Genomic DNA, 17,854 nt, shown 5'->3' with positions numbered 1-17,854 from the left:
GGGGGTGCTGGCTCCTGCTGCAGAGCGGGCATTGGGGGGGGCAGGCTCCTGCTGCAGAGCGGGCATGGGGGGGGAGGCAGGCTCCTGCTGCAGAGCGGGCATGGGGGGGGAGGCAGGCTCCTGCTGCAGAGCGGGCATGGGGGGGGAGGCAGGCTCCTGCTGCAGAGCGGGCATTGGGGGGGAGGCAGGCTCCTGCGGCAGAGCGGGCATTGGGGGGGGGGCAGGCTCCTGCGGCAGAGCGGGCATTGGGGGGGGGCAGGCTCCTGCGGCAGAGCGGGCATTGGGGGGGCAGGCAGGCTCCTGCGGCAGAGCGGGCATTGGGGGGGCAGGCAGGCTCCTGCGGCAGAGTGGGCATGGGGGGGGGGCAGGCAGGCTCCTGCGGCAGAGCGGGCATTGGGGGGTGGGCAGGCTCCTGCGGCAGAGCGGGCATTGGGGGGGGGCAGGCTCCTGCTGCAGAGCGGGCATGGGGGGCAGGCTCCTGCTGCAGAGCGGGCATTGGGGGGGGCAGGCTCCTGCTGCAGAGCGGGCATGGGGGGGAGGCAGGCTCCTGCTGCAGAGCGGGCATGGGGGGGGGGGCAGGCTCCTGCTGCAGAGCGGGCATTGGGGGGGAGGCAGGCTCCTGCGGCAGAGCGGGCATTGGGGGGGAGGCAGGCTCCTGCGGCAGAGCGGGCATTGGGGGGGGGGGGGGCAGGCTCCTGCGGCAGAGCGGGCATTGGGGGGGCAGGCAGGCTCCTGCGGCAGAGCGGGCATTGGGGGGGCAGGCAGGCTCCTGCGGCAGAGTGGGCATGGGGGGGGGCAGTCAGGCTCCTGCGGCAGAGCGGGCATTGGGGGGTGGGCAGGCTCCTGCGGCAGAGCGGGCATTGGGGGGGGGGGCAGTCAGGCTCCTGCGGCAGAGCAGGCATGGGGGGGGCAGGCTCCTGCTGCAGCCAGACACAGGACAGTGAGGCGGAGGTCCTGTGAAGCAGAGGATCTGTTACACGGATGTTTTGGGATTTATTATAGAAAACGGATCAGGAGGATCTGGAGCAGGTGCTGGGATCTTCTTGATTTCTGGTGAATTCTCGTGGTCGTGCCCCTTACAGGCTATGGACGCCTTCCAAGGCAATTTTTTATGATTGCATGTCACTCATTTTCGGCTTTTCAATTGACCTTTATTACAAATATTGAGCCAATCTGTCAGAAAGGGTGAACAGTTTTTCTGGCTGTGTGACGCCCGAGAGCCGTGACCACTTCTTACTGACGCCCGCGAGCGGAGAGGAAGACCCAAGTGTAATGAGGACGACTGCAAAAATGTGGACAAGCAGAGATGCCCCCGAGGTGTCAGGCGATGGTCGGAGGTCCGCTTTCACGGGCGTCTCGCTGATGGAAGGCGGTGAAGACTCGCATGGCTCTCCCGCTGCAGCGCCTCAGTCTCCGTCATTATCTCCCTGAGGGGGGGGGGGGGGGGGAACATATTACCAAGTGCAGCAGTGCGCCCCTGAAAGTCACCACACGTGTTCCCACCTCTGCGGTGCCAGTCTTCACTGCTGCCATCCACACCTTCCGTCATAAGTGACTGTGAGGTCTAAATTCACCTGTAAGTCAGAGAGTGGCGTCAGGTAACGGGGGTCTCAGCGTCGGCTCGCTCGCCCCCCCCCCCCCCCCCTTACCTGAGGAGTAAACACGTATTTATACAGCTTGAAGTGGCGGAAATACGTCGTCACCATATAGTCGGAGATGAGCAGAAGCTGCTGGGCGGAGAAGAGGCTGATGCTGGACGGAGGCCGCTGCAGGACCAAAGCAAACGTGTGAGTGCGAGCGGCGCAGGAAGCCGGACACGTCCTCACCACACGTAACTTACATGCACAGCGTGACACAGGAGCAGGTCCTGGAAGTGGCGGTAACACTCGGCGACATTCCCTAGGGGTGACCCTAGGAAGAAAGCAGCATTAGATGAGGGCGAGAGGTTGTGGGGAATACCTCATGTGCCTCTTCTGTGCGCCTCACCTACACAGGCCGCATGCGTCTCCTTCACCACGGAGAACACACAGGACGTCTGCTCCCGGCTGAACCCGCGGTCCCAGCAGAAGCGCACGGTGTAGTAATACAGGTCCCGCAGGGCCGAGGCGCGAGGCTCACAGAGGCCGTCCTCCACATGCAGCCATTCCGAAAGGGCCCTGGAAGAGACGACATCTGCTGAGGACGGGGACAGACGGGGGGGGGGGGGGGGGCGGCGGGGCAGAGGTGACGTCACCATACCTGCGGAGGTCGTCATCACTCTGGGCGCGCTCCAGCCTCTCCAAGTCACGGACCGTCACATCCTTCCTAAGAGACCAAAATCCGGATGAAGACAGCGGGGGAGGGGCACAGGGGGCTGTGCTGGAAACGGGTAGGGGCACAGGGGGCGGCGCTGGAAATGGGTAGGGGCACAGGGGGCGGTGCTGGAAACGGGTAGGGGCACAGGGGGTGGTGCTGGAAACGGGTAGGGGCACAGGGGGGCGGCACTGGAAACGGGTAGGGGCACAGGGGGGCGGCACTGGAAACGGGTAGGGGCACTAGAGGCAGGCAGCAGCGATGGAGGCACGGGAAGGAGCACTGGAAGCAGGCAGTAGGGTAGGGGCACATGGGGCAGCACTGGAGGCAGGGAAAGGGGCGCTGGAGCCAGGGGGAGGGGCACAGGGGGCGGCGGCGCTAGAGGCAGGCAGCAGTGATGGAGGCACGGGAAGGAGCGCTGGAAGCAGGCAGTAGGGTAGGGGCACATGGGGCAGCACTGGAGGCATGGAAAGGGGCGCTGGAGCCAGGGGGAGGGGCACAGGGGGCGGTGCTGGAGGCAGGCAGCGGGGGAGGGGCACCTGATAGAGCACAATAAATTTACCAGACAAGGATTTTGGATTTTGCTTTCGTTACCTAAAATAAATAAATATATATATGTTTTTATTAAGAACATTGTAGAAACAACCCCCCCCCCCAGGGGGACAGAGGAGAAGACAGAACCCCCTCTCAGGGGGACAGAGGAGAAGACAGAACCCCCTCTCAGGGGGACAGAGGAGAAGACAGAACCCCCTCTCAGGGGGACAGAGGAGAAGACAGAACCCCCTCTCAGGGGGACAGAGGAGAAGACAGAACCTCTCAGGGGACAGAGAGAGACAGAACCCCCTCTCAGGGGGACAGAGGAGGAGACAGAACCCCCTCCTCTCAGGGGGACAGAGGAGGAGACAGAACCCCTCCTCTCAGGGGACAGAGGAGGAGACAGAACCCCCTCCTCTCAGGGGGACAGAGGAGGAGACAGAACCCCCTCCTCTCAGGGGGACAGAGGAGGAGACAGAACCCCCTCCTCTCAGGGGGACAGAGGAGAAGACAAACCCCCCCCCTCCCTCCCGGGGGGGACAGAAACCCCCCCCTCCCTCCCGGGGGGGACAGAACCCCCCCTCCCCCTCCCGGGGGGGCAGAGGAGCAGACAGAACCCCCCCCCCCCCCCCGGGGGGACAGAGGAGAAGACAGAACCCCCCCCCTCTCACAGGGGGACAGAGGAGGAGACAGACCCCGCCCCCCTCTCACAGGGGGACAGAGGAGGAGACAGCCCCCCCTCTCACAGGGGGACAGAGGAGGAGACAGCCCCCCCTCTCACAGGGGGACAGAGGAGGAGACAGACCCCCCCCCCCCTCTCACAGGGGACAGAGGAGGAGACAGACCCCCCCCTCTCACAGGGGACAGAGGAGGAGACAGACCCCCCCCCCCTCTCAGGGGGACAGAGGAGAAGATAGACTCCCCAGAGGGACAGAGGAGGAGACAGAACCCCCTCTCACAGGGGGACAGAGGAGGAGACAGCCCCCCCTCTCACAGGGGGACAGAGGAGGAGACAGCCCCCCTCTCACAGGGGGACAGAGGAGGAGACAGCCCCCCCCTCTCACAGGGGGACAGAGGAGGAGACAGACCCCCCCCTCTCACAGGGGGACAGAGGAGGAGACAGCCCCCCCTCTCACAGGGGGACAGAGGAGGAGACAGCCCCCCCTCTCACAGGGGGACAGAGGAGGAGACAGCCCCCCCTCTCACAGGGGGACAGAGGAGGAGACAGCCCCCCCTCTCACAGGGGGACAGAGGAGGAGACAGCCCCCCCTCTCACAGGGGGACAGAGGAGGAGACAGCCCCCCCTCTCACAGGGGGACAGAGGAGGAGACAGACCCCCCCCCCTCTCACAGGGGGAAAGAGGAGGAGACAGCCCCCCCTCTCACAGGGGGACAGAGGAGGAGACAGACCCCCCCCTCTCACAGGGGGACAGAGGAGGAGACAGACCCCCCCCCCCTCTCAGGGGACAGAGGAGAAGATAGACTCCCCAGGGGGACAGAGGAGGAGACAGAACCCCCTCTCACAGGGGGACAGAGGAGGAGACAGCCCCCCCTCTCACAGGGGGACAGAGGAGGAGACAGCCCCCCCCTCTCACAGGGGGACAGAGGAGGAGACAGACCCCCCCCTCTCACAGGGGGACAGAGGAGGAGACAGCCCCCCCTCTCACAGGGGGACAGAGGAGGAGACAGCCCCCCCTCTCACAGGGGGACAGAGGAGGAGACAGCCCCCCCTCTCACAGGGGGACAGAGGAGGAGACAGCCCCCCCTCTCACAGGGGGACAGAGGAGGAGACAGCCCCCCCTCTCACAGGGGGACAGAGGAGGAGACAGACCCCCCCCCCCCCTCTCAGGGGGACAGAGGAGAAGATAGACTCCCCAGGGGGACAGAGGAGGAGACAGAACCCCCTCTCACAGGGGGACAGAGGAAGAGACAGCCCCCCCTCTCACAGGGGGACAGAGGAGGAGACAGCCCCCCCTCTCACAGGGGGACAGAGGAGGAGACAGCCCCCCCTCTCACAGGGGGACAGAGGAGGAGACAGCCCCCCCTCTCACAGGGGGACAGAGGAGGAGACAGACCCCCCCCCCCTCTCACAGGGGACAGAGGAGGAGACAGACCCCCCCCCCTCTCACAGGGGGACAGAGGAGGAGACAGACCCCGCCCCCCCTCTCACAGGGGGACAGAGGAGGAGACAGACCCCCCTCTCACAGGGGGACAGAGGAGGGAGACAGCCCCCCCCTCTCACAGGGGGACAGAGGAGGAGACAGCCCCCCCTCTCACAGGGGGACAGAGGAGGAGACAGACCCCCCCCCCTCTCACAGGGGGACAGAGGAGGAGACAGACCCCCCCCCCTCTCACAGGGGGACAGAGGAGGAGACAGACCCCCCCTCTCACAGGGGGACAGAGGAGGAGACAGACCCCCCCCCCCTCTCAGGGGGACAGAGGAGAAGATAGACTCCCCAGGGGGACAGAGGAGGAGACAGAACCCCCTCTCACAGGGGGACAGAGGAGGAGACAGCCCCCCCTCTCACAGGGGGACAGAGGAGGAGACAGCCCCCCCTCTCACAGGGGGACAGAGGAGGAGACAGCCCCCCCTCTCACAGGGGGACAGAGGAGGAGACAGCCCCCCCCTCTCACAGGGGGACAGAGGAGGAGACAGCCCCCCCCTCTCACAGGGGACAGAGGAGGAGACAGCCCCCCTCTCACAGGGGGACAGAGGAGGAGACAGCCCCCCCTCTCACAGGGGGACAGAGGAGGAGACAGCCCCCCCTCTCACAGGGGGACAGAGGAGGAGACAGCCCCCCCTCTCACAGGGGGACAGAGGAGGAGACAGCCCCCCCTCTCAACAGGGGGACAGAGGAGGAGACAGACCCCCCCCCCCCTCTCACAGGGGGAAAGAGGAGGAGACAGCCCCCCCTCTCACAGGGGGACAGAGGAGGAGACAGACCCCCCCCTCTCACAGGGGGACAGAGGAGGAGACAGACCCCCCCCTCTCACAGGGGGACAGAGGAGGAGACAGACCCCCCCCCCTCTCAGGGGGACAGAGGAGAAGATAGACTCCCCAGGGGGACAGAGGAGGAGACAGAACCCCCTCTCACAGGGGGACAGAGGAGGAGACAGCCCCCCCTCTCACAGGGGGACAGAGGAGGAGACAGCCCCCCCTCTCACAGGGGGACAGAGGAGGAGACAGCCCCCCCTCTCACAGGGGGACAGAGGAGGAGACAGCCCCCCCTCTCACAGGGGGACAGAGGAGGAGACAGACCCCCCCCCCCCTCTCAGGGGGACAGAGGAGAAGATAAGATAGACTCCCCAGGGGGACAGAGGAGGAGACAGAATCCCCTCTCAGGGGGACAAAGGAGAAGACAGACCCCCCCCCCCCCCCCCCCCTCCCGGGGGGACAGAGGAGGAGATAGACTCCCCCCTCTCAGGGGGACAGAGGAGGAGATAGACTCCCCCCTCTCAGGGGGACAGAGGAGGAGACAGACCCCCCCCCTCTCAGGGGGACAGAGGAGGAGACAGACCCCCGGGGCCCCCTTCATCGGGTCGCAGTCACACACGGCCCAGCTCTCACTCACCGGGCGCAGAGCTTCCATCCCGGGACTCCCGCTCTCAGCAAACATCGCGACTCGGCGTCTTGTCTCCACGACAACCAAGTTACTATGAGTAACGGAGAGTGGGCGGGCTCAGAATCATCCAGCCAATAGCATCTAAGAGTCTTAAAACTGACACTGACAGGAGCCAATAGCCTTTCAGTGTAACGCTTCGGCTGGAGGACGTGACGTAACGCCTGCTGGTGGTCAGCGCGCCTGCGCAGAGAATTGCGGGTTACTTCCGGCTGTCCTGATGGAAGATGGCGGAGAATGTAAGTGGGATAACATCGTCATTTACTTCTCAGATCTGTGCGTGTGGTGAATGGTCGTGTCCCGTGCGTGCGTCCCGCGGGCGGAGGGTCCGTGTTACTGCGGCTGTAATATGTGTGGGCCATGTATATCTAATAACAGCGTCCTGAGCCGGGAGGACCATGTATATCTAATAACAGCGTCCTGAGCCGGGGAGGACCATGTATATCTAATAACAGCGTCCTGAGTCGGGGAGGACCATGTATAACTAATAACACAGCGTCCTGAGCCGGGAGGACCATGTATAACTAATAACAGCGTCCTGAGCCGGGAGGACCATGTATATCTAATAACAGCGTCCTGAGCCGGGGAGGACCATGTATATCTAATAACAGCGTCCTGAGCCGGGGAGGACCATGTATATCTAATAACAGCGTCCTGAGCCGGGGAGGACCATGTATATCTAATAACAGCGTCCTGAGCCGGGGAGGACCATGTATATCTAATAACAGCGTCCTGAGCCGGGGAGGACCATGTATATCTAATAACAGCGTCCTGAGCCGGGAGGACCATGTATATCTAATAACAGCGTCCTGAGCCGGGAGGACCATGTATATCTAATAACATAGCGTCCTGACCGGAGTACAATATCTAATAACATAGGTCTGACCCGGAGGACCATGTATATCTAATAACATAGCGTCCTGACCCGGGAGGACCATGTATATCTAATAACAGCGTCCTGAGCCGGGGAGGACCATGTATATCTAATAACAGCGTCCTGAGCCGGGGAGGACCATGTATATCTAATAACAGCGTCCTGAGCCGGGGAGGACCATGTATATCTAATAACAGCGTCCTGAGCCGGGGAGGACCATGTATATCTAATAACAGCGTCCTGAGCCGGGAGGACCATGTATATCTAATAACAGCGTCCTGAGCCGGGAGGACCATGTATATCTAATAACACCTAGCGTCCTGACCGATAGCGTCCTGACCGGAGGACCATGTATATCTAATAACATAGCGTCCTGACCCGGGAGGACCATGTATATCTAATAACAGCGTCCTGACCCGGGAGGACCATGTATATCTAATAACAGCGTCCTGACCCGGGAGGACCATGTATATCTAATAACAGCGTCCTGAGCCGGGAGGACCATGTATAACTAATAACAGCGTCCTGACCCGGGAGGACCATGTATATCTAATAACATAGTGTCCTGAGCCGGGGAGGACCATGTATATCTAATAACAGCGTCCTGAGCCGGGGAGGACCATGTATATCTAATAACAGCGTCCTGAGCCGGGAGGACCATGTATATCTAATAACGGCGTCCTGAGCAGGGGAGGACCATGTATAACTATTAACACAGCGTCCTGAGCCGGGGAGGACCATGTATAACTAATAACATAGCGTCCTGAGCCCGGGAGGACCATGTATATCTAATAACAGCGTCCTGAGCCGGGAGGACCATGTATATCTAATAACAGCGTCCTGAGCCGGGAGGACCATGTATAACTAATAACAGCGTCCTGACCCGGGAGGACCATGTATAACTAATAACAGCGTCCTGAGCCGGGAGGACCATGTATATCTAATAACAGCGTCCTGAGCCGGGAGGACCATGTATATCTAATAACAGCGTCCTGAGTCGGGGAGGACCATGTATAACTAATAACACAGCGTCCTGAGCCGGGAGGACCATGTATAACTAATAACAGCGTCCTGAGCCGGGAGGACCAGGTATAACTAATAACAGCGTCCTGAGCCGGGGAGGACCATGTATATCTAATAACAGCGTCCTGAGCCGGGAGGACCATGTATATCTAATAACAGCGTCCTGAGCCGGGAGGACCATGTATATCTAATAACAGCGTCCTGAGTCGGGGAGGACCATGTATATCTAATAACAGCGTCCTGAGCCGGGAGGACCAGGTATAACTAATAACAGCGTCCTGAGCCGGGGAGGACCATGTATATCTAATAACAGCGTCCTGAGCCGGGAGGACCATGTATATCTAATAACAGCGTCCTGAGCCGGGGAGGACCATGTATAACTAATAACAGCATCCTGAGCCGGGAGGACCAGGTATAACTAATAACAGCGTCCTGAGCCGGGGAGGACCATGTATATCTAATAACAGCGTCCTGAGCCGGGAGGACCATGTATATCTAATAACAGCGTCCTGAGCCGGGGAGGACCATGTATAACTAATAACAGCGTCCTGAGCGGGGAGGACCATGTATATCTAATAACAGCGTCCTGAGCCGGGAGAGACCATGTATAACTAATAACAGCGTCCTGAGCCGGGGAGGACCATGTATAACTAATAACAGCGTCCTGAGCCGGGAGGACCATGTATAACTAATAACAGCGTCCTGAGCCGGGAGGACCATGTATAACTAATAACAGCGTCCTGAGCCGGGAGGACCAAGTATATCTAATTACAGCGTCCTGAGCCGGGAGGACCATGTATATCTAATAACAGCGTCCTGAGCCGGGAGGACCATGTATATCTAATAACAGCGTCCTGAGCCGGGAGGACCATGTATATCTAATAACAGCGTCCTGAGCCGGGAGGGCCATGTATATCTAATAACAGCGTCCTGAGCCGGGAGGACCATGTATATCTAATAACAGCGTCCTGAGTCGGGGAGGACCATGTATAACTAATAACACAGCGTCCTGAGCCGGGAGGACCATGTATATCTAATAACAGCGTCCTGAGCCGGGAGGACCATGTATAACTAATAACACAGCGTCCTGAGCCGGGGAGGACCATGTATAACTAATAACAGCGTCCTGAGCCGGGAGGACCATGTATAACTAATAACAGCGTCCTGAGCCGGGAGGACCATGTATACTAATAACAGCGTCCTGAGCCGGGAGGACCATGTATATCTAATAACAGCGTCCTGAGCCGGGAGGACCATGTATAACTAATAACAGCGTCCTGAGCCGGGAGGACCATGTATATCTAATAACAGCGTCCTGAGCCGGGGAGGACCATGTATAACTAATAACAGCGTCCTGAGTCGGGGAGGACCATGTATATCTAATAACAGCGTCCTGAGCCGGGGAGGACCATGTATATCTAATAACAGCGTCCTGAGCCGGGGAGGACCATGTATAACTAATAACACAGCGTCCTGAGCCGGGGAGGACCATGTATATCTAATAACAGCGTCCTGAGCCGGGAGGACCATGTATATCTAATAACAGCATCCTGAGCCGGGGAGGACCATGTATAACTAATAACAGCGTCCTGAGCCGGGAGGACCATGTATAACTAATAACAGCGTCCTGAGCCGGGAGGACCATGTATAACTAATAACAGCGTCCTGAGCCGGGAGGACCATGTATATCTAATAACAGCGTCCTGACCCGGGGAGGACCATGTATATCTAATAACAGCGTCCTGACCCGGGGAGGACCATGTATATCTAATAACAGCGTCCTGACCCGGGGAGGACCATGTATGTCTAATAACAGCGTCCTGACCCGGGGAGGACCATGTATAACTAATAACATAGCGTCCTGAGCCGGGGAGGACCATGTATATCTAATAACATAGCGTCCTGAGCCGGGGAGGACCATGTATAATTAATAACAGTGTCTTGAGCCGGAGAGGACCATGTATAACTAATAACATAGTGTCCGGAGCCTGGGAGGACCATGTATCACTAATAACATAGTGTCCGGAGCCGGGGAGGACCATGTATAACTAATAACAGGATCTTGAGCCGGAGAGGACCGTGTATAACTAATAACATAGCGTCCTGAGCCTGGGAGGACCATGTATAACTAATAATATAGTGTCCGGAGCCGGAGAGGACCATGTTTATCTAATAACACAGCGTCCTGAGCCGGGAGGACCATGTATAACTAATAACACAGCGTCCTGAGCCGGGAGGACCATGTATAACTAATAACAGCGTCCTGAGCCTGGGAGGACCATGTATATCTAATAACATAGTGTCCTGAGCCGGGGAGGACCATGTATAACTAATAACAGCGTCCTGAGCCGGGGAGGACCGTGTATATCTAATAACATAGCATCCTGAGCCGGGAGGACCATGTATAACTAATAACAGCGTCCTGAGCCGGGGAGGACCATTGTAACGGCACCGTTTCAGCAGACAAGGGGTTAAAATCCGTTTAGGCGATATGCCCCTTTCCGAGATGCAGGCACAGCTACTGCAGAACACCAACCTCCCGAACTGGATACAAAATAGCACTCCAAACTGGAACCTCGCGAATAGCTGCCGGCAGACGAACAGGAAAAGCATCCAATCAGTCAGCTTACACTCCTGGCAATCAGTCTCCAACAGCATACAGGGAATCCCCCCAATAACGAGACAAGGCTCCGTCTTGAGGGTCAGCAGTGCTCTGACTGTACTTCAAGTACAGCCTCTTTTATTGATAAAAAACAAACATAGTACTGCCCACAGGGTTTTGAAATCCAACCAATCAGTAATTCACAACACACACAATGTAAATACAGCAACCAATCGTTCCCGCCCCCTAGAGGACCAGAAGGGAGACTGCGACACAGGACAGATACAACACATCCCCACAATGCATCATGGTTTCCTCCTCTCTGTCCCAGAGACAACCGAGGGCAATCCAATTATCTCTCAGGACAAAGGGAGATCACCAATACACATGTGGAGACAACAGGACAGGAATCACCACCCAAACACACAATGGCACACCCCCACAGCAAACACAGACATGTAACATATCCCCAGATAGCTCAAGTCTGAGTGCATATCATTAGGTGAATGGCACTCAGAATACACAAATACAATAATATTAGCTATCTGGGTGCCCTCACATAACATACAATGTAACCGAACGCATAATAACATAAAATACAATTCCACAGACAGATTTAAGCTGTGCGGCCGGTCTGTCTTCTCCTTTAAAGTTACTATGGGCCATAATCCTGAGGCAAGAGGCTTTTAAACAGCCCTCTCCAAAACCCAGTGGCGAGGTTGGTTTCACCACAACCATGTATAACTAATAACAGCGTCCTGAGCCGGGGAGGACCATGTATATCAAATAACAGCGTCCTGAGCCAAGGAGGACCATGTATAACTAATAACAGCGTCCTGACCCGGGAGGACCATGTATATCTAATAACAGCGTCCTGAGCCGGGGAGAACCATGTATATCTAATAACAGCGTCCTGACCCGGGAGGACCAGGTATAACTAATAACATAGCGTCCTGAGCTGGGGAGGACCATGTATAACTAATAACAGCATCCTGAGTCGGGGAGGACCATGTATATCTAATAACATAGCGTTCTGAGCCGGGAGGACCAGGTATAACTAATAACAGCGTCCTGAGCCGGGGAGGACCATGTTTATCTAATAACATAGCGTCCTGAGCCGGAGAGGACCATGTATAATTAATAACAGTGTCTTGAGCCGGAGAGGACCATGTATAACTAATAACATAGCATCCTGAGCCTGGGAGGACCATGTATCACTAATAACATAGTGTCCGGAGCCGGGGAGGACCATGTATAACTAATAACAGCGTCTTGAGCCGGAGAGGACCATGTATAACTAATAACATAGCGTCCTGAGCCTGGGAGGACCATGTATAACTAATAATATAGTGTCCGGAGCCGGAGAGGACCATGTATAACTAATAATATAGTGTCCTGAGCCGGAGAGGACCATGTTTATCTAATAACACAGCGTCCTGAGCCGGGAGGACCATGTATAACTAATAACACAGCGTCCTGAGCTGGGAGGACCATGTATAACTAATAACAGCGTCCTGAGCCTGGGAGGACCATGTATAATTAATAACAGTGTCTTGAGCCGGAGAGGACCATGTATAACTAATAACATAGCATCCTGAGCCTGGGAGGACCATGTATCACTAATAACATAGTGTCCGGAGCCGGGGAGGACCATGTATAACTAATAACAGCGTCTTGAGCCGGAGAGGACCATGTATAACTAATAACATAGCGTCCTGAGCCTGGGAGGACCATGTATAACTAATAATATAGTGTCCGGAGCCGGAGAGGACCATGTTTATCTAATAACACAGCGTCCTGAGCCGGGAGGACCATGTATAACTAATAACACAGCGTCCTGAGTCGGGGAGGACCATGTATATCTAATAACATAGCGTTCTGAGCCGGGAGGACCAGGTATAACTAATAACAGCGTCCTGAGCCGGGGAGGACCATGTATATCTAATAACAGCGTCCTGACCCGGGAGGACCAGGTATAACTAATAACATAGCATCCTGAGCTGGGGAGGACCATGTATAACTAATAACAGCGTCCTGAGCCGGGGAGGACCATTGTAACGGCACCGTTTCAGCAGACAAGGGGTTAAAATCCCTATAGGCGATATGCCCCTTTCCGAGATGCAGGCACAGCTACTGCAGAACACCAACCTCCCGAACTGGATACAAAATAGCACTCCAAACTGGAACCTCGCGAATAGCTGCCGGCAGACGAACAGGAAAAGCGTATCGGTCAGCTTACACTCCTGGCAATCAGTCTCCAACAGCATACAGGGAATCCCCCCAATAACGAGACAAGGCTCCGTCTTGAGGGTCAGCAGTGGTCTGACTGTACTTCAAGTACAGCCTCTTTTATTGATAAAAAACAAACATAGTACTGCCCACAGGGTTTTGAAATCCAACCAATCAGTAATTCACAACACACACAATGTAAATACAGCAACCAATCGTTCCCGCCCCCTAGAGGACCAGAAGGGAGACTGCGACACAGAACAGATACAACATATCCCCACAATGCATCATGGTTTCCTCCTCTCTGCCTGGGAGACGACCGAAGACAATCCAATTATCTCTCAGGACAAAGGGGAGATCACCAATACACATGTGGGGACAACAGGAAAGACATCACCATTTACACACACAATGGGACAATGGGACAATAGAACCACACCCAGCATATTCCTCCCAAGCTGACAAGTTACACTTATTATAAGTTGTTACAACTTTGTGAGGTTACATTGTCCATACATATAACTAACATCAATTTAAACAGTATAACTTGGGGGACAAACCTATCCAAAATTCCCTGGAATAGGTTCAGGGGTTTAAAAGTTACTATGGGCCATAATCCTGAGGCAAGAGGCCTTCAAACAGCCCCCTCCAAAACACCGTGGCGAGGTTGGTTTCGCCACACATCTCCCCCCCCCCCCCAGGGAAGACTAACCAGATACCTGACCTCACGCCGGTCGGTACCTGAGTTAGTCTGGCAGCCCACCCACAACCCAATACTGGACCTGTAGAATTTAGTAGGCTGTCTCTGTCCAGTGAATCCACCAAGGTTATATTGGTAGCTGGTACTCCCGGTCTCTGAGTTGCTCCCTGGCTTGGAGCGGAGGTTGCTTTGTGGGCAGGGATCAGCGGTACTCTGCCCTGGTACCAGCGTTACCACGGAAGAAGCCTGGTTGGAGTCTGGTTGTTGGAGGGGGAAACCGACTGTCTCCCCTTTGGATAAACTGCCCTGTTGCTGGGGGGCAGGAACAACTGTCCCTATCCCCTGTGCTGTAAGTGCAGAGACCACGGTCCCATCTGCACAGTTGTGGGGTTTACTGTCTCCCCCTGGTGCTTTAAGCTGCCGCTGGGGAGAGGGGTAACGAGCTCCTCTCCCATACATACTTCCAGCCGCTGGGGAGGGCGACCGACCGCCTCCGCTCCCAATACAGTGTCCTGCTGCTGGGGAAAGGAGACTGGGCTCTCTATTCCCTGTAGGACACTCTGCCGCTGGGGGACAGGACCGACTGTCTCTGCCCCCTGTAACTCCATCTGCCGCTGGGGAATGGAGACTGGGCTCCCAATTCCCAAAAAATCATGCTGCTGCTGGGGGGCAGGAACAACTACCTCTGCCCCCTGTAACTCAGCCTGCCGCTGGGGAGGGAGGCCGCTGCTCTCCCCTCCCTGCACTTCATACTGCCGCTGGGGAATGGAGACTGGGCTCCCACTGTCCCGCAACCGTAACTTCCGATGGAGGTCCACCCAACGTGGCAGCTGACCGTCACCTTCTGCCCGGTATAGTAGGGTCTTAGACACTAGACTCCTCACGAACTTCACGTATTTCTCAGCTGGATTGGGTCCGAAGAAGTTCAGCCGCAACCACATCATACGGTCAAATTCCTCCACAGAGTATCTGTACTCCACTGCTGGTTCCATCCTGGTGCTTTTAGGGTCGCTGTACTGAGACATGCGTTGCCCTTAAATTGTAAAATCCAAAGAAATGGTGTCTCCTGTAGCTGTCCTTCTGGCTGTAGGAACGATCCCACTGCTGCCACCAATGTAACGGCACCGTTTCAGCAGACAAGGGGTTAAAATCCGTTTAGGCGATATGCCCCTTTCCGAGATGCAGGCACAGCTACTGCAGAACACCAACCTCCCGAACTGGATACAAAATAGCACTCCAAACTGGAACCTCGCAAATAGCTGTCAGCAGACGAACAGGAAAAGCATTCAGTCCGCTTACACTCCTGGCAATCAGTCTCCAACAGCATACAGGGAATCCCCCCAATAACGAGACAAGGCTCCGTGTTGAGGGTCAGCAGTGATCTGACTGTACTTCAAGTACAGCCTCTTTTATTGATAAAAACCAAACATAGTACTGCCCACAGGGTTTTGAAATCCAACCAATCAGTAATTCACAACACACACAATGTAAATACAGCAACCAATCGTTCCCGCCCCCCAGAGGACCAGAAGGGAGACTGCGACACAGAACAGATACAACATATCCCCACAATGCATCATGGTTTCCTCCTCTCTGTCCCAGAGACAACCGAGGGCAATCCAATTATCTCTCAGGACAAAGGGAGATCGCCAATACACATGTGGAGACAACAGGACAGACATCACCACCCAAACACACAATGGCACACCCCCACAGCAAACACAGACATTTAACATATCCCCAGATAGCTCAAGTCTGAGTGCATATCATTAGGTGAATGGCACTCAGAATACACAAATACAATACTATTAGCTATCTGGGTGCCTCACATAACATACAATTTACCCGAACGCATAATAACATAAAATACAATTCCACAGACAGATTTAAGCTGTGCGGCCGGTCTGTCTTCTCCTTTAAAGTTACTATGGGCCATAATCCTGAGGCAAGAGGCTTTTAAACAGCCCCCACCAAAACCCAGTGGCGAGGTTGGTTTCGCCACAACCATGTATAACTAATAACAGCGTCCTGAGCCGGGGAGGACCATGTATATCTAATAACAGCGTCCTGAGCCGGAAGGACCATGTATATCTAATAACAGCGTCCTGAGCCGGGGGGACCATGTATATCTAATAACAGCGTCCTGAGCCGGGGAGGACCATGTATATCTAATAACAGCGTCCTGAGCCGGGGGGACCATGTATATCTAATAACAGCGTCCTGAGCCGGAGAGGACCATGTATTTCTAATAACGGCTTCCTGAGCCGGGAAGGACCATGTATAACTAATAACGGCGTCCTGAGCCGGGAGGACCATGTATATCTAATAACACAGCGTCCTAAGCCGGGGAGGACCATGTATAACTAATAACAGCGTCCTGACCCGGGAGGACCATGTATAACTAATAACAGCGTCCTGAGCCGGGGAGGACCATGTATATCTAATAACAGCGTCCTGAGACGGGAGGACCATGTATTTCTAATAACTGCTTCCTGAGCCGGGGAGGACCATGTATATCTAATAACAGCATCCTGAGCCGGGAAGGACCATGTATAACTAATAACAGCGTCCTGACCCCGGAGGACCATGTATAACTAATAACATAGCGTCCTGAGCTGGGGAGGACCATGTATAACTAATAACAGCATCCTGAGTCGGGGAGGACCATGTATATCTAATAACATAGCGTTCTGAGCCGGGAGGACCAGGTATAACTAATAACAGCGTCCTAAGCCGGGGAGGACCATGTATAACTAATAACAGCGTCCTGACCCGGGAGGACCATGTTTATCTAATAACAGCGTCCTGAGCCGGGGAGGACCATGTATAACTAATAACACAGCGTCCTGAGCCGGGAGGACCATGTATAACTAATAACACAGCGTCCTGAGCCGGGAGGACCATGTATATCTAATAACAGCATCCTGAGCCGGGAAGGACCATGTATAACTAATAACAGCGTCCTGACCCGGGAGGACCATGTATATCTAATAACAGCGTCCTGAGCCGGGGAGGACCATGTATAACTAATAACATAGCGTCCTGAGCCGGGGAGGACCATGTATAACTAATAACATAGCGTCCTGAGCCGGGGAGGACCATGTATAACTAATAACAGCGTCCTGAGCCGGGGAGGACCATGTATATCTAATAACATAGTGTCCGGAGCCGGGGAGGACCATGTATAACTAATAACATAGCGTCCTGAGCCGGGAGGACCATGTATAACTAATAACATAGCGTCCTGAGCCGGGGAGGACCATGTATAATTAATAACAGTGTCTTGAGCCGGAGAGGACCATGTATAACTAATAACATAGTGTCCGGAGCCGGGGAGGACCATGTATAACTAATAACAGCGTCTTGAGCCGGAGAGGACCATGTATAACTAATAACATAGCGTCCTGAGCCTGGGAGGACCATGTATAACTAATAACATAGTGTCCTGAGCCGGGGAGGACCATGTTTATCTAATAACAGCATCCTGAGTCGGGGAGGACCATGTATATCTAATAACATAGCGTTCTGAGCCGGGGAGGACCAGGTATAACTAATAACAGCGTCCTGATCCGGGAGGACCATGTATATCTAATAACAGCGTCCTGAGCCGGGGAGGACCATGTATATCTAATAGCAGCGTCCTGAGCCGGGGAGGACCATGTATATCTAATAACAGCGTCCTGACCCGGGGAGGACCATGTATAACTAATAACAGCGTCCTGAGCCGGAGAGGACCATGTATAACTAATAACATAGCGTCCTGGGCCGGGGAGGACCATGTATAACTAATAACATTGCGTCCTGAGCAGGGGAGGACCATGTATAACTAATAACACAGCGTCCTGAGCAGGGGAGGACCATGTATAACTAATAACACAGCGTCCTGAGCCGGGGAGGACCATGTATAACTAATAACACAGCATCCTGAGCCGGGGAGGACCATGTATATCTAATAACAGCGTCCTGAGCTGGGGAGGACCA

At 55.4% G+C, this 17,854-nt stretch overlaps 2 protein-coding genes across 5 annotated transcripts in view; one reads left to right on the top strand and one right to left on the bottom strand.

Annotated features, from left to right (window-relative positions):
- Positions 1-1,138: 1,138 nt before the first annotated feature.
- On the bottom strand, positions 1,139-6,547 carry CFAP119 (cilia and flagella associated protein 119). Of its 2 annotated transcripts, XM_044303085.1 has the most exons (8): positions 6,398-6,547; positions 2,855-2,886; positions 2,239-2,304; positions 1,987-2,156; positions 1,841-1,911; positions 1,650-1,766; positions 1,504-1,574; positions 1,139-1,427 (listed from the first exon to the last, which is right to left on the bottom strand). In XM_044303085.1, exons 1-7 carry the CDS (start codon positions 6,440-6,442, stop codon positions 1,521-1,523), a joined length of 555 nt encoding a protein of 184 aa, XP_044159020.1. In that variant the 5' UTR covers positions 6,443-6,547; the 3' UTR covers positions 1,139-1,427; positions 1,504-1,520. The 2 variants fall into 2 exon arrangements, with proteins under 2 accessions (XP_044159020.1, XP_044159019.1); XM_044303084.1 differs by lacking the exon at positions 1,139-1,427 and having other exon boundaries at positions 1,438-1,574.
- A 57-nt stretch (positions 6,548-6,604) lies between these two features.
- Positions 6,605-17,854, top strand: part of RNF40 (ring finger protein 40) — a 35,937-nt gene continuing 24,687 nt past the window's right edge. For all 3 annotated transcript variants that reach the window (XM_044303083.1, XM_044303082.1, XM_044303081.1), the window contains exon 1: positions 6,605-6,684. The gene's annotated coding sequence lies outside the window, so the exon portion shown is untranslated. The remainder of the gene's footprint in view (positions 6,685-17,854) is intronic.

The sequence above is a fragment of the Bufo gargarizans genome, chromosome 8, assembly GCF_014858855.1.
Source record: "Bufo gargarizans isolate SCDJY-AF-19 chromosome 8, ASM1485885v1, whole genome shotgun sequence".
NCBI lineage: Eukaryota > Metazoa > Chordata > Amphibia > Anura > Bufonidae > Bufo > Bufo gargarizans.
The sequence above is the reverse complement of the archived record's forward strand: the minus strand, read 5'-3'. Positions and strand labels throughout refer to the sequence as shown.